Source organism: Sciurus carolinensis, chromosome 1 (genome assembly GCF_902686445.1).
Source record: "Sciurus carolinensis chromosome 1, mSciCar1.2, whole genome shotgun sequence".
Taxonomy (NCBI): Eukaryota; Metazoa; Chordata; class Mammalia; order Rodentia; family Sciuridae; genus Sciurus; species Sciurus carolinensis.
The window spans coordinates 64,535,508-64,552,898 of NC_062213.1; the positions used below are offsets into that span (position 1 = coordinate 64,535,508).

General features: G+C 35.6%; 1 protein-coding gene and 1 pseudogene across 3 annotated transcripts in view; both read left to right on the forward strand.

Moving 5' to 3' along the window:
* Tram1 (translocation associated membrane protein 1) overlaps nt 1-10,471 on the forward strand; it is a 36,138-nt gene extending 25,667 nt beyond the window's left edge. For 2 of the 3 annotated variants that reach the window (XM_047517834.1, XM_047517831.1), the window contains exons 9-12: nt 62-205; nt 570-730; nt 3,273-3,311; nt 10,288-10,471. In XM_047517834.1, coding sequence (XP_047373790.1) covers nt 62-205; nt 570-730; nt 3,273-3,311; nt 10,288-10,361 — 418 coding nt within the window. In that variant the 3' untranslated portion in view covers nt 10,362-10,471. The remainder of the gene's footprint in view (nt 1-61; nt 206-569; nt 731-3,272; nt 3,312-10,287) is intronic. The other variant, XM_047517839.1, reaches the window with a different exon arrangement.
* On the forward strand, nt 4,718-6,060 carry LOC124959299 (magnesium transporter NIPA2-like; annotated as a pseudogene).
* Nucleotides 10,472-17,391: the final 6,920 nt, after the last annotated feature.

Consider the following 17,391-nt stretch of genomic DNA (forward strand, 5'->3'; position numbering starts at 1 on the left):
AATTATTTATAGAATCTTTTCTTCCTAATTTTATGAGTTTGACTTGATACTTTTCTTACAGATTTTCTTTGTGGGCAGTTCTTTTTGTTTTGGGAAGACTTCTGACTTTAATTCTTTCAGTACTCACTGTTGGTTTTGGCCTTGCAAGAGCAGAGAATCAGAAACTGGATTTCAGTACAGGAAACTTCAACGTGTTGGCTGTTAGGTATATCAATTTAACATTTTTACTTTGTTCTGTTGTATAAGATGTTTTTATATAGTTTCTCTATAAAGTGAATCATCCAAAAAATAAGAAGAGTAATGCAAGGGTTAGGGAAAATACTCATTTGATTTGATTTCATACCTGTTGTAGTTTTTTTGTTATCTTTTTAAATATGTTTTTAGTTTTCAATTTTTATTTCAAAGTTGAAGTTCTAAAGCCTTATTTAACTTCTAGGCTAAAATTTGTAATGGAATGACTTATTTATTAACATCCTGTCAGTGAAAATTTTAACAGTTATTCATTAGTGTAAAATACTTTTATTCAGTGGCATTATTTTCATACACTCTAATTTCTTAATATTTTCCAGAATCGCTGTTCTGGCATCCATTTGCATTACCCAAGCATTCATGATGTGGAAGTTCATTAATTTTCAGCTTCGGAGGTGGAGGGAACACTCTACTTTTCAGGCACCACCTGTGAGGAAGAAACCGACAGTGACTAAAGGCAGGTCTTCTAGAAAAGGAACAGGTTTGTATTCAGAAAGCAATGAAAAAATCATGGAAATGAGAAACATGTAAGAAAAAAAAAATGCTGTGGGGTCTTATTTTCAAATCTTACTTAAGAAAAAAAAGCACACACATACACTTTATCCTACACTAACAAAATTAGAGACAAAGTAATGTTCCACTGTTCCACAGTTGGGTAATTCCTTAGGTGAGTCAGTTACGCCCCTCAAAATACTTGGAATTGTAGCAGAGAGTTCCAGTTTTTAAAATATATCAACTCAGTTTGCTCATTGTAAGTCTTGATATCTGATATTTTGTGTCCTCCAGGTTATCCCAGCAATTCTTGACTATTTGCACATGGTCAGTTCACACAAACGCACACACACACACACACACACACACACACACACACACACAAGCTTGCTGAGATATTAGATCGAAATTATATAGAACCTATAAAGCAATTTAGGGATAATTGAGTATTTCAGGCCATGAACACAACACATACCTTCATTTATTTAGATTATTTTTATTTCTTAGTATTTTTTTTTTTGCTTTTGTTTAATAAATCTCTTATTCTTTTTTTTTTATTATTGTAAACAAATGGGATACATGTTGTTTCTCTGTACCTGGCGTAAAGGCATACCATTTGTGTAATCATAATTTACATAGAGTAATGTTGTTTGATTCATTCTGTTATTTTTTCCCTTCCTCCCCACCCCTCCCACCCCTCTTTTCCCTCTATACAGTCCTTCCTTCCTCCATTCTTGCCCCGCTCCCTAACCCTAACACTAACCCCTCCCACCCCCCATTATGTGTCATCATTCACTTATCAGATCAGTCAACCTTCGTTTTTTTGAGATTGGCTTATCTCAGCATGATATTCTCCAATTGCATCCATTTGCCTATAAATGCCATAATTTTATCATTCTTTATGGCTGAGTAATATTCCATTGTATGTATATACCACAGTTTCTTTATCCATTCATCAATTGAAGGGCATCTAGGTTGGTTCCACAATCTGGCTATTGTGAATTGAGCAGCTATAAAGAGTAATAATTTTTAATAATAGATTTATTGGCATATAATTCCCACATCATAAAGGTCATCCTTTATACAAGTTAGTCATTTTTAAGTATATCCACAAAGTTATGTGAACCACTGTCTTAATTCCAGAGCATTTTTATCACCTCAAAAAGAAAGCACATGCTCCTGAGCAGTCACTCTACATTTCCTCATTCCCCTTGCCATGGTAACCAAGAACTTTCTTTTTGGATTGGCCTTTTCTGGACACTGCTTATAAATTAATGCAGCCATGCAATATGTAGTCTTTGTGACTGGCTTTCTTTACTTAGCAAAATAATTCTGTTTGGTAGAAGGTATCAATTCCTCTTTATTGCTAACTATTCCATTATATGAATATACCATATATTGTTTATTCATTCATCAGTTGATGGACATTTGGGTTGTTCACACTTTTTTAGATATTGATAATACAAACGTTAATGAACAAGTTTTTGTTTGTACACTCATTTTCATTTTCTTGGGTTTTTACCTAGGATTAGAATCGTTGGGTCAGGGTAACTACGTTCAACATTTGGTGGGAACTGCCACCAAACTATTTCCAAAGGCACTGCACCATCTTATGTAGTTTTCTAGGTTGATTCCAGTTGTCCCTGCACCATTTATTGAAAAGACTAACATTTCTTTATTGAACCTTCTCAATACTGTTGTCAAAATCATGTAGTAAGAGTTTAGTTCTGGATTCTGAATTCTTTTGCATTTATATATATGTCTATTCTCATGACAGTACCACATTGTCTTTGTTACTGTAGCTTTTTAAGTTTTGAAATCATAAACATGGGTCCTCCAGTTTTGTTTTTATGTTTTCTTTACTTGAGTCTCTTGCATTGCCATATAAATTTTAGGATCAGCTTTTCATTTTCTGCAAAAAGCCAGATGAAGTTTTGATGTGGATTACCTTTCATCTGTAGATTGCCTTGGGGAGTATGAACATAGATTTTTTTTTTCCATTTACTTATTAGGTCTCGAATTTCTTTCAATTAAATTTTATAGTTATCAAACTATATCTTATACCTTTTTCATTAAATTTATTCCTAATACTATGTTTGATGTCATTATAAAATAGAATTATCTTCTTAATCTTATTTTCAGATTTTTCATTGCCAGTATATAGAAATGTAATCTTTTTAATGTATTGATCTGGTATCCCTGCAACCTTGCTGAACTTACTTATTCTCATAGTGTTTTGATATGTGTGGATTCCTGTGGATTTTCAGTATACAGAGATCATCTGTAAAGAAAAATAGTTTTTACTTTTGCCTATCTAATCTGAATGCTTTCTGTTGCATTTTCTTGCCAAATTACCATAATCAGAACAATGTTGAATTGAAAGGGTTAGAGCAGATGTCCTTGTCTTGTTCCTGATCTTAGAGAGTAAACTATCTAGTCTTCCACTATTAGGTACAATGTCAGCTGTGGGTTTTATCAGGCTGAGGAAGTTCCCTTCTTTTCCTTATTTGTTTGTGGATTTGTTTTTGCAGTGCTGGGGATCAAGCCCAGGGCCAAGAGTATGCTAGCTAGTAAGTATTCTATTACTGAACTACATACCCCTAGCACTGTTTTAATCATGAAAGAGTATTCAGTTTATTTGTTGCTTTTTTTTTCTGTGTCTTTTGAGATGATTATATAGTTTTTATCCTTTCTTTTGTTGATATTGTAGATTTACAGTTACTGCTTTTCAAATATTAAAACAAAATTGCATTCCCAGGATAAATCCCACATGGTCATGGCATATAGCCCTTTTTATAGTTGCCAGAGTTGATTTGCTAGTATTTTGTTGTCTTTATTCTTAAAAGATACTTGTATGGTTTTGGTTCTATCTCCCCCTGCAACATCTTTGTCTGGTTTTGGTATAAGAATAATACCAGTCTCATAAAATGACTTGGGGAGCATGTCCTCCTTTTCTATGTTTTGAGAAAGTTCTTTTTTTGGGGGGGTGAGACGGTACTGGGGATCGACCACTGAGCCACATCCCCAGCCCTATTTTGTATTTTATTTAGAGACAGGGTCTCACTGAGTTGCTTATTAGCACCTCGCTTTTGCTGAGGCTGGCTTTGAACTCTCGATCCTTCTGCCTCAGCCTCCCAAGCTGCTGGGATTACAGGCATGGGCCACACCGGGTCTGGCTTGGAAGAGTTCTCGAAGGTAGTATTATAGGTTTTTACATAAAGATCTCATACATTTTTCTCAGATTTATCCTCATTGACTTTATTGTTCAAGCTAATATATATGCTCTTTATAAAGAACAGCTTTAATAGTTAGAAATATCGACCTGCGTGGCGCGGCATGCGCGTGGCCTCTTGCGTCACTGGGTAGCGCCCTGGTTCTCCTGGGCAGTGGCCCTCGGTCGGGCTGCTGCGGGTCCTGGGGAGGTTTACCTCAGCGCCCGTATGGAGGAGGCGGCTTGCACTGCAGCAGGCCCGACGCTCGCACTTCCCACTGGACGGCGACGGTGGCCGCGTGAGCGCTGGAGGGAGCGGCCCGTGTGGGGGTGTGAACCAAGGTTCCTGGGGCCGAATGGCCGAGGGGAAGTCGCACGGCCCGCCTGCCGGCTGGGGTGAGGTTGCTGCTCCTTCCTTTGAGGCAAGCGCAAAGGGGCTGATTTGCGGGCCAGCCTGCCGGTCTCAGGTCAGGGAACAGCCCCTCAGGGGCGGCTTTCTTCCATGCGTGTTCTGAGATGGAAGCGGCTCTCCTAGTAATCAGCCGTGAGGAAGTTCCCCGCAAATGGGATTGCCATTCAATCCCACGGAAATCTGGCTCCTTGGCCTTGGTGGTGGCAATAAGTTCTTTCGAGTAGGTTTGCCGTGGCTGAAGTACTCTGCCAGTAAAGTTTAAAACTTTAAATGGGAATAAAAGGTTGTATTAACGAGGAAATGAGAATGAATACATCATCCCTGGTTTTTCAAAGAGAGACCATATTAAACTTACATATGTGAAGACTGCATCCCCCTGCCGCAGTACCAGCAGTTTCTCTGTTCTGTGATCAATGTGATTCACAGGAGCTTCTTAAGTGACAAACAAAATGAGCCCAGGGCGTGGAAAATATGATTTCTATATTGGTTTGGGATTGGCTATGACCTCCAGCATTTTCATAGGAGGGAGTTTCATTTTGAAAAAAAAAGGCCTTCTGCGACTTGCCAGAAAAGTCTCCATGAGAGCAGGTCAAGGTGGCCATGCATATCTTAAAAAATGGTTGTGGAGGGCTGGACTACTGTCAATGGGGGCAGGCGAGGTGGCCAACTTTGCTGCATATGCCTTTGCACCAGCCACACTAGTGACGCCACTGGGAGCTCTCAGCGTCCTCGTAAGTGCCATTCTGTCTTCATACTTTCTAAATGAAAGACTTAATCTTCATGGGAAAATTGGATGTTTGCTAAGCATTCTAAGGTCTACAGTTATGGTCATCCATGCTCCAAAGGAAGAGGAGATTGAGACCTTAAATGAAATGTCACGCAAGTTAGGTGATCCAGGTTTTGTGGTATTTGCAACACTTGTGGTCATTGTGTCCTTGATATTAATCTTTGTGGTGGGACCTCGCCACGGACAAATATTCTTGTATACATAACAATCTGCTCTGTGATTGGAGCATTTTCAGTCTCCTGTGTGAAGGGCTTGGGCATCGCCATCAAAGAACTGTTGGCTGGAAAGCCTGTGCTGTGGCATCCCCTAGCCTGGATTCTGCTGCTGAGCCCTGTAGTCTGTGTGAGCACACAGATCAATTACCTAAACCGGGCCCTGGACATATTCAACACTTCCATCGTGACACCAATATATTACGTTTTCTTTACAACCTCAGTTTTAACTTGTTCAGCTATTCTTTTTAAGGAGTGGCAAGATCTGCCTGCTGATGATATCATTGGGACTCTCTAAGTGGCTTCTTCACTATCATTGTGGGGATATTCTTGTTGCATGCCTTTAAAGACGTCAGCTTTAGTCTAGCAAGTCTGCCTGTGTCTTTTTGAAAAGATGATAAAGCAATGAATGACAGTCTCTCTACTATGTATGAAGCTCTTAATAATAATGAAGAAAGCTTATCCTGTGGAATTGAACAACACACTGGTGAGAATATCTCCCAGAGAAATGGAAATCTGACAGCTTTTTAAAAAGAAAGATGTGATTTAAAGGTTAATTCATAATTATGTTATAAAGTGATTTTGAATATCAGAATCTGTCTAAAAAAGCATTGTCCTCAAATAATGTTCTCTAAAGACAATCTTTTTTAAGTTTTCACTAATTTGAACCAAGAAGTTACGTTTCTTTTATTTAAACAATGGTAGCTCACTGTAATGGCCTCAGTATGTGGCCAATTTCTATTAACATTGTATTTGTAGAGGTATTTTACATTTTGATTCTTTCTTCAAAATCTAAATGCACTAATGACAAGTTTTAAGTCTATAAAAATGCTTTATTTTTTCATTGGTGATGAAGGTCTGAAATGTACATTTGTCATTCCCACTCCCGTCAATCCCTGATCATATAAGGCTTTTTGATTGTAAACAAGAACAAAACTATCCCAATACATTATCCTCTGATTTACCTTACCTATAAAAAAAAAGTTAGAAATATCATTGGTTATTTTAAAGATACTATTTTTATGGACCTTTATTTATTTATTTATTTATATGTGGTGCTGAGACTTGAACCCAGTGCCTCATACATGTCAGGCAATCACTATACTATTGAGCTACATACATGTCAGGCAATAGCCCTAAAAATACTATTCTTGTATTGAGAAACCTTCCTAGTTTATTTGCTCTAAAATTTAGATTCAAATACACAATTGTCTTATATGTAAATATTATGCCTTTTCTTTGCTGTATTATACTAGCTAGGACCACCATAATATTAGATAGAATATTAAGACCACCATAATATTAGAAGAAATGAGACCTTGACTTTTTCATCATATAAGATAGAGAGCTTTCAATATTTCACAATTAAGAATGTTTTGGAGGGGCTGGAGATATAGCTCAGTGGTAGAGCACTTACGTGCACAAGGCCCTGGTTTCAATGTCCAGCATCCCACATACACACACGCACACAAACGTTTTGTAGATGCCTTTTATTCTGTTGTAGAAGTTCTCTTCTGAGCTTCATTTGGTAGGAGTTTTTATCATGACTGGATGTGGAATTTTAACAAATGTTTTTTCTGCAGCTATTTAGTAACAAACAGGGAAATGACCCCTGAAAGTATAGTCTCTTCTATTCTATTTAGATAACCACACATAAAGTTTCTCTTCATTCTCTAAATGCAGTGAATTATGTTGATTTTAAAGTGTAAAATTAAACTTATATTCCAGGCATATTCCCAGGTTGACAATGATAATATATCACTTTTGCTGAGCTGGTTTTTAAATTTTGTCAGGATTTTTGCATCTATCTTAATGTAAAAGATTGGTGTGTAATTAGCCTTTTTTGTGATATCCTTGTTAGGTTTTGCTATCAGTTATGCTGGCCTTTTAAAAAGCATTGGGCAGATTTGTCCTTTATGCGATATTAACATTTTTTAAAAATATATTTGGAAGAATTCATCAGTGAAGTTGTTTGGGGAAGTTAACTGCAGATTCCCATTCTTTAAAAGATAATAAGATCATTCAAGTTTTCTACTTGTTACTGTCTCTTTTGGCAAGTTGTGTTTTTTAAGGAATTTGTCTATTTTATTTAAATTTGCAAATTTATTGGCATAAAATTATTCTTGTTATCTTATGAATGCCTGTATGTCAGCAATGATTTCTATTTTCATTTCCTACATTAGTTAATTTCTGCCCTTTTTTTTTTTTTTTTTTTCCCCTTCCATTAGTCAAAACCAACATTTGAGTGCAGGAGTGTATCTTAGTGGTAAGGCAGCCTAGCATGGGCAGTGCCCTGGGTTCAATCCCCAGTATCAAACAAAAAAAAAGCCAACATTTGTCTTTTTTATTATTAGTTATACGTTTTCTGTATCCCTGATTTCTGTTCTTACTCTCCTATCTTTGAATTTTAATATGCTCTTTTGTTGTTTGTGGTTTACCTCCTTGAGGTGAATCATTGATTTTCATTCCTTATGAATGATATTTAATTAAAGGCAAACTCTCTCAGCACTACATTGGCCATATTTCACAAGGTTTGGTATGTCTTCATTTTCATTCAGGGTAAAATATAATTCCAACTTATGGTTTCTTCTTTGAAACAATTATTTATAAGTGCATTGTTTGATTTACAAATATTTGGTCATTTTTTACTTTTTTCTCTTTACTATATTTCTAACAATTCCACTGTGATTAAAGAACATCATCCAATTAAATTCTATAAAATCTGTTGATACTTGCATTACAGTTCAGCATGTATCCAGTTTTGGTAAATGTATCTTTTGGACTTCAGAAGACTGTACATTCTTCATTTGTTTAGTGTCAGGTCACATTTGTTAATTTTGTTCAATCTTTTTTTTTAATTTTTTATTTTTACTGATGTAGTTTGGGAAATTCTGCTTAGTCCTGTCTGCTACTGCAAAACTTACATTAAAAATCTCACACTATGATTTGTAACTGATCATTTCTCTTTGTAGTTCAGTGAATTTTTGCTTTACATATTCAAAGACATGTTATCAGGTACATCAGAATTTAGTACTGCTTTATCTTCCTGTAGAACATGTTCTTTTCTTTTTTTTTTTTCTTTTTTTTTTTTTTTTTTTTTCATTATCAAAGATGTAGCTTGTCCAAATTTACTGTAACTGTACCAATTTTCTTTTGGTAAAACATTATCATGACATGTCTTTTCTTGTATTTTTTTCTTTCAAGCCTTTTTTTGTCTATATAAAATTTGTGACTTTTATATACAGACATGTAATCAGATTTCATTTTTTTCATCCAGTGTGATCATTACTGTCTTTGCCTTTTAGCAGTTACACTAACAGTGTACTAATGAAACCACAGCACATAATTTTAACACCTTGAAGTATTTTCTTTTATTTTTCCTTGTCCTACTCTGTGTAAGGTAGAGCTTTCTGAATCTTGGTATGGTTTCATTTCTTGGTTGCTATTCAGATATTTCTTTAGCACCTTTCTCTTCTATTCTTTGGGGTGTTGTTTATACATAAGTTAAATTCTTTTCCCCACCCCTTATATCTTGTCACATTTTGTGCATTTTCCATTCTTTTTTTTTTTTTCTATCCACGTGTCAATCTGAGCATTTTCTCCAGTTTATTTTTTTTATTTTTATTCGCCAGTTTATTAATCTCTTCTTTTGTGCCTAATCTACTAAATTTGTTTATTATATTTATTATTTCTTTTACTGGTTTTTATTTTTTTCCATTTCTAAGATTAGAAACTTTAGTTCTCTGGTCATTCTAACTTTAAATACTTTAAATTAAATACTTTTAGTACTTCAAGTTTTTTTTCTTTAAGTCAGGATCAATGACTTTTTTCTCTTGATTTTTAGTTACTTGATCTTGTTTTCTAGTAGGTCTGGTAAGGACTCCGGTGTGTTCTGTGTAAAAATGTATAGAAACTTTGGATTGCATTTGGGTGGATCACTCCATCTTACCAAAGCTGATCTATTTTCCATTTTGCCCTCATTTCTAGGACATTAGTATACTACGTATGTATAAGGATTTTCTTCCCTGATAGACCCTGAAATTAAATTTTTGTCTCACTATCAATATGAGACTTCTAATTCTCTGTTTAACTTTGTAGTTCCTTAAGAGTTACTTTCTGTGTGATTTCTGTGTCATCTTTGGTGGATTCACAGTTTAATATTGAAAGTGCCTTAAGGGAGAGATACATCTGGAATATTGGTTCTTAGTTTTCTTTCACCAGGATTTCTGCTAAATCGTGGCTCCTTGGTATCCCTGAACTCAGCTTCCATCCTATTCCTTTATGTGTTCTCTATTCCAGCCTGAGTCAGATGATCCTGGAGAAACAGCAGTTAATGTAGAATCATCTCACTTTATTTCCTTTCTTTCCAGAACTTTGGCACCTCAAGTCCTATCTTTCGTTTTTGTTTCTTTTGTTTTGTTTTTCCAGAACCTTGAAATACCCATTTTTATATTGAACTTTTATGGGTATTTTTGAAGGGAGAGTTTGTCAGACATCAGTTACTCTATCATAGCTTCAGGAAGAAACTCATGGTATCATTTTCAATATAATAGTTATCCCAAACAATTTTTTTATATGTTGTATTTATCTCCAAGGACTTGCTGTCTAAAATGAAAAGTTTCTTTATTCCTACCAAAACTATTGGTAGTACTATTTTTAAATTCTTGTAAATCATGTTCTCTCCTACCACATTTTCCTGCTTTTCATTATAGTTCTTTTTGTTTACTGCTTTCAGTTCATTTTGTTCAGCATATTACTAGGTTTTATGACTGGTTAAATTCTAGGGAGATTAAGCACTAGTTAGTTTCACCTGAGTATATATTGGATTTTAAATGTTCCTTCCTGAAGATACCTTTATGTATAAAGAGTATTATTTGTATTTACTTACAAAAGAGATTTAACACTGATGCTTTTCTCTTTTCAGAAAATGGTGTAAATGGAACAGTAACATCAAATGGAGCAGACTCTCCCCGCAATAGAAAAGAGAAATCTTCATAATGAATTATAAACTAGTTGATCACTGTCCCCAAAGAAATCTGCTTTTTACTATATCTTTCAGCACTAGAAATTTTTTTGTTCTTGAAAATACAGTTTGTGCTTTGATTCTTGCTATTGTACTGTTTCATGCATTTTTTAAAAGGGCATTTGAGGGGAGGATGATTACTGAGTGAAAAAATATTTTAGCTTAGACTAAGCTACCTGCCTTCAAAATAGTTTAGGGACCACCATTTGTTTCATTTTGTTTTTTTATCTTTGAACATTTTTCTGACGATTTGGGGAGAAAACTATTTACAAAAATCCTACATATCAGTGATACAATTTCTTGCGCTCACCAGTTTTTTATAATATTAGCAAGGTGACCTGTTCCAACAAGGTCATATTTTTTTAAGTTATCTTTCAGGGTAAAATGGAAATACCATAAAGTAAGATGTCAAACTTTTAATATGTTTTCAGTGTTCTCTAATTTTTAGGAATTTTTGTAGCCTTTACACCTGGAAAAAACAATTTGTAAAATCACCAAAATAATTGTGTGCTTTATTTTATAAGTAGTGGCTATTAGTGTTACATCCCCATTTAAAAAAAATACATACTAAGGGTTACAATGTGGAGATTTATTGCCATGTAGGATCAAAATATCTTATTAACATAAAAGTACTTGTGAGGTAAAATTTTTCTTGTGCATTTTCAATACTTGTAAACTGGTAATCAAAATATTTACTATGAAGAAGAAAATCCAGCTTATATAGCCCTTTTTGATATGTTTATTAATGATTCTTAATGGGGCTTATCATAAGTTTGATATGCACAGCATCTTAGAAAAACACTGTTTAACCTGCAAACCCTTTTAAAAAATAATGCCTACTTGATTTATATCTCTAAAAAGATGTCAGGTAATTATATTTGGAAAACTAATGCACTAACTTTAAAGAAACTGAAAATTCAGGTGGATAAATAGTTTTACAAAAACAGTGCTTTATGTTATAACTATAGCTTTGGTCCCATCTTTAACTGAGAAACATATCTGTATAAAACATATTTTTGGATAAATATATATATATATATATATTTGTATCTCTACAGAAAGGCTCTAAAAAGCATTTGAGTAAAATATTTGGTTCCCTTTTCTATAATTATCCTTTAAAGTCCTTATAGATATATCTGGTTTGTTTATTGTCTTTACATAGAGTGCTCCTTTTGGTGTCTTAGTCTTGTCCCCACTTCTCACTTCTGTCACCAGCTAATAAATGTTTGTGCCATTTTGGTGTAAAAGTTGCAGACTTCTCAGGTCTGTGGTTTAAGTTGCCATGCTGCTAGAAAGTTGTGCTTTCTCTTTCCAGCTGTTTACTTACTTCCTGGAAAAAGTAGTAGCTCTCTGTAGCATTATGGAGTTTCAGCGGAACCAAATTTTTGCCATTAAAGACTGGCAGTATATTGAACTATCCATTGAGAAATCAATCAAAATAAAAATTTTTACTTTCACAAGCTGTTTCCTGGACAGTTCCTTCATTTAGTATATATGCTACTTACTAGTATACAGTCTCATTAAAATATACTTTTATAAAATATAAAAGATTATTATTCCATAGAATATTTATGAGGGCTTCTTGGGGGAAAGTAGTTTATAACCAAATAAATTTGGGGACCATTGGGTTGTTCAAGTCTTAATATGCACATATGCTTTCTGGTACCCCAGGACTGTTGACTATAGAAATAAGCAATGTATTCTACATTTGCCTAGAATTTTCATTGAATTAATAACAGCACTTATTTTCTACAACATAGAGTATGGGTTCAGAAAAAGAAAAACTCTGGGCATGCAGTTAGACTTCATGAGACACACATACACATGAGTATAATCATAAGCCCTGTCCCCTTCTCTCTGTATCCCCTGAGGAAAGTCTTTCTTTAGTGGCTTCCAGGTCACCTGGATTCAGCTTGAACTTCAAAGCCTTGATAGGAAACACATAGAACCAACAAGCCAGAACAGTTGCTGTCTCCACTTAGACCCTGACTTTTAAAGTTGTTGGTTTGCCATTCTGGAATTCTTTTCCTCTAAAATGCTTTCTTGTGTACATTTTAGAATAAATGTGATCATAAATAGTCCAGGTGTACTATTCTGGAACAAAGATCTAAACCACATTTTTCTAAAATTAGGCAATCTTGCAAAGCCTTTAAATTCAAAGCTATTCCTAGAGCAAAGCTGGTGTCAGTAAAGAAAAGGGAGAGAAATATTTTATTGCAAAGATGTGATTAGCAGTAACCCAATCCCCAACCTGTATCCCCAACCCTGTAGCTCCATTGTTTTCGCTGGAAACTAATTCTGCTAATTGTCTACATATGAACAAGATTCATTTTTAAGTAATAATACTGATCACCTGTTTGTGTCTTTAAATGAGTGACTCTAAAATATAACCTGGTAGAAAATTCTATGAGGTAATGCTTAAGCAGATATTAAAAATAAACTTCAAAACAGATTTGGAAACTTCAAAGTAGACAAGTGTCTACTTCGCACTGGCAAGTTTGGGAAGAAGAATTAAAACTGGAAACCCAGGGCCTAAGGAAAGTGGATTTGCAGTCTGTGGTGCTTGAGAGAAGCCTTGGGTATACCGCTTATTGCACCAAAGTAAAATCAGGGGCAAGAAGACAAGCTCATAATGTTAGTGCTATTAGTCTGGGGACAGCAATTCCTTAAAAAGTGTTTAGCCATTCAGAGAAGGCAACACCTGCTTGGCTCAGTTCCGTTTTATTCAGATGATAGAGAACCTGATATTAAAATGACAATCCAGTTCTGTGTTTAACCATGAATTGCTTGTACAAAAAGTTGTATTACATATCTGACACATCAACAAACTACTTGATAGCTTTTGTGAAAAGGCTAAGCCTATTTGTCTAGCTTAGCTATTTAGGAAAACATCATTAATTGTTCAGGATTGGAAAAAAAAATCATGTTGGGTATCCTGAAAACAAGCAAATTTTTGAATAGTAAGAGGCTTAGATCCATGACAATCTCATTTATGTCTATTAGTATCTTGACTTTGACTTTAGGTTGTCTGAAGAATAATATTTTGAAGATCCAAATTTCAGTCAAGTGCTAATAACCTCATTGATTTCAGCGATTGTTGGTAGTTACACAGAGATAAGACTAGCTAACCAGAGTTTAAATCCTGACTTCACTAATCAGCTCTGTGCAAGTATCTATGCCATAGTTTCCTGTGATAAGATAATCTCTGATTTATCAACTTTACAATGGTTTGAAAGTCTACCCATACAACCATCCTGTGTATTACTCAGTGATAAACTAGTCGTGTTCCAGACTCATTGAAGGGAAGCAAGGCCAAACTATGATATTTGGTAGGTTTATGAAATTTATCTTTTTCATATTTACACGTTTTCAACTTAAAATGGGTTTACTACGAGTTGAAGAGTATCTGTAATTGCACCTACCCCACAAGGTACTACTGGGAACTGAGACGGTGTACATAAGTTGTGCACAGCTGCATGCTTGGTATTTATCAAATGTTAGTTGTCAGCTCACAGGAAACACAGCAGAAATTATCAGTGGTTACTACTGTTCTTGTTCGGTTTGAATTTTCACAACTTGTTGAGCATTCATACTTTGCAGTGCAAGGACAGGGTTCCATGGTGGACACCTTTGAACAGGTGTGCCAATCAAGTGCCATGAAATGTTCAAGCCAACATTACAGCCAGCAAAGTTATACTGAATCATTGGAAGACGGTGGGCGTGCTTAAGCACAAAAGTTCATAAACCTAACATCCAGATGCATTCTGAATCTTTTATGTGACATGATAATCATAAAAGCAAATGCCATGTATACTTTCTAAAAACAATCATTTTTTTAAATCAGGTATATGATTAATGAAGCCACATTTCCGTTTAGATGATGTTTATAACTTCTAGAGAATTTTCAGCTGCTTGGAGTTGCCATATCTCCTAATGGGTAAAATCAAACTCGGTAAATGAGAACATTACATGATAATGTTTGTCAAGAAATTTGAAATGATCTCACAAAATGCCCTAGAAATTACACGTGTGCAAACAGAAGGCGTGGTTGTGATGTGTGGGATATACATGTAAGTGTGAGAGTCATGTTTGAGAACAGAATCTGAAAACTAAGGTCCTTACTCTTGTCTACTTGCTGGACTAACCATTTTTATATATATACATTTTTTAGATATTGATGGACCTTTATTTTATTCATTCATTTATATGTGGTGCTGAAAAACGAACCCAGTGCCTCACATGTACTAGGCAAGCACTCTACCACTGAGCCACAACCTCAGCTCCTTAACCATTTTTTTCTTTATCAAATGTGAGAAACTACAATAAAGTTCTCTATGAGAAAATTAGAATTGAAATTTTCAAAAATGCAACTTAACCAAACTAATTTAGGTCACCAGTGAGCTCATGTGCAAGTAGTCCTTTTCTATTTCTTGCCACGGATTCACTACAAATAAATAATAAGACAGGTTATTTGTAACTTAGAAGGCAAACTATCTTTCTGAACTAAGTATAAGAAAAATGAAAAATCAAGTGCAGTTTCTAAAGAGTGGATTCAATTCCATTGGATTAAGGCCTGAAATGATTGGCAATTTACCTACACCCTGTGTAGGAGGCTTCAGAAAACTCAAAATACACAGGGCGGGGTTCAACGTCATCTTCAAAGAAAACATCTGTACCTACCTTCATCAGTCATTTTCAGTGAGTAGAAAGCCCAGTTCAAACCTAGAAGTAATTTCTTTGTTAATATAATATGGTGGCGGGGCTGGGGTTGTGGCTCAGTGGCAGAGCGCTTGCCTAGCACATGTGAGGCACTGGGTTCAATCCTCAGCACCACATATAAAAAAAAAATAAGGTCCATCAACAATTAAAAATATATATAAAAACTAGATATACACACATATGTATATATACATACATACATATGTATATAAAAATATGGCGCAAATGCCCAGAAACACTGGAACAAAAGAATGAGACAATGGGGGCGGGGGGAGGTAACATTTCTGCAGTGAGAAACATTCTGCAGTGATTTTCACTGACATTTATAGAACACATATCTAAATATTGGCCATTATACAGAAAGCTCAGGCTCATTTCATTCTTATATAGCATCTTAATTTCAAATGGCCTGTGGTGTTTTTTTAATGAGCATTCAAACAAGGAAGAATTTAAAAAGGGAAGTCAGCTTGTGGAATGTAGCTTCAGGTTTAAGTCATCGCTGTTCTTGTTTTGCTGTGTTTTGATGAGCACCAACGTTCTAATTACAGTCCAGCATCTCTTGTTTAGCAGGCGATGCCAATCATACCCCATTAAACGTTGCTGTAGAGTAAGTGCCCATAAGGGGCTGCTGCAATCACTACCCTCATTTTCCACTCACGCTCCATCCATGTCAGCGCTCTAGTCTCCAGAGGTAAGAGCAGCTGTACTCGCTGTACTCATTAACCCAGCCGCCTTTGACATTTGTTCCTTTTCTTCCCCCTAATGTCACAAAGTCTCTACTTTTGGCCTATGATTTTTTTTAATTGATTACTTCAGCTGTTTCTTATGCACGATCTGCACTTCCATCTAAAATGAACCTCTTACCTTTCATTTTGAGATGCAGAATTCCAAAGAGAAGACCTGTACATTACAATAACTCAAAGTGATAAAATAGCCAATGTCAAAGCCCAAGTTGAAAGTAGGTTCAGAAATTCACTCACTGATCTGAAGTTTTGGGCTTTAAAAGCACTAGAAATAAGTTTCTTCTTGGTATTTCCACTTTCCTAAAAAACTGAAGTTATCAATTGCATAAGATTTTAGACTTAGTTATTCTCATTTCACAGAAGTTTAGTTTTAATGGGTTTCTACCCTGAAATGCTCTGACTTCCCATTAGCTCTGCAGATGTCTGTTCTTGACAGGATGGTTTACATTAACACACTCTATCTCCATCCCTCCCTCCCTGCATGCACCTTTCATCTGAAAGAAAAGAAGAGGTGAAAGAAGATTTGCACTTTTACACCCTGGTTGTTACAGTTTGGATCTGCACTGTCGCCCGAAGTCTCACATGTTAAAGGCTTGGTCTCCAATACAGAAGTGTTCAGAGGTGGGACTTTGGAGTAGTAATTGGATCATAAAGGCTCTGATCTCATCCATGGATTAATCCACTGAGGGATTAATAATTTGCTAACATTAGTGGGAGATGGTGGGCAGTGAGACCTAGGAAGAAGTAGATCCCCGCGGGCAGAAAGGTAGAGCACGCCTTGGAAGGGTATTTCTTGTTCCCCGCCCTTTCTCTGGCTCTCTTACTTCCTTAGCTGCTGTGAACTGAGCAGCTCTCCTCTGCCGTGCATTTCTATCATATTGTAGTTTTTTTTTAATTTTTATTGGTTCATTATAGTTGAACATAATAATGGGATTTTTTGTTACATATTCATATATGCACACATTCTAACAATATAATTTGGCCAGTATCACTCCCCAGCACCCACCCCCAGTCCCTTTCCTCTACTAATCTCCCTTTGATTTTCATGGGATTCCCTACCTGCCACCTTTCTTGTTCCTCTCTAGCATCCACATGTGAGAAAAAACACATGACCCTTGACCTTCTGTGTTTTACTTATTTCACTCAACATGATGGTCTCAAATGCCATCCATTTTCCTGCAAATGACATAATTTCATTTTTTCATTATGACTGAAAATAAAACTCCATTTGTATATAAACCACATTCATCCACTGAAAGACACCTAGGCTGATTGTATTGTTTGACTATTGTGAATTGTGCTGCTATAAACATGAATATGCATTTATCGCTATAGTATGATGACTTTAATTCTTAAAGAGAAATACCCAGGGGTATGGCTGGGTCATGTGTCCACCATAATATTCTGCCTCACCTCAGACCCAAAACAATACTGTTGGCCAACCATGGACTGAAACCATGAGACAAAATAAATCTGTCCTCCTTTAAGTTGTTCCTGTCAGGTAGTTTGGTCACAGCAACAAAAAGTTGACTACCATCTAGTA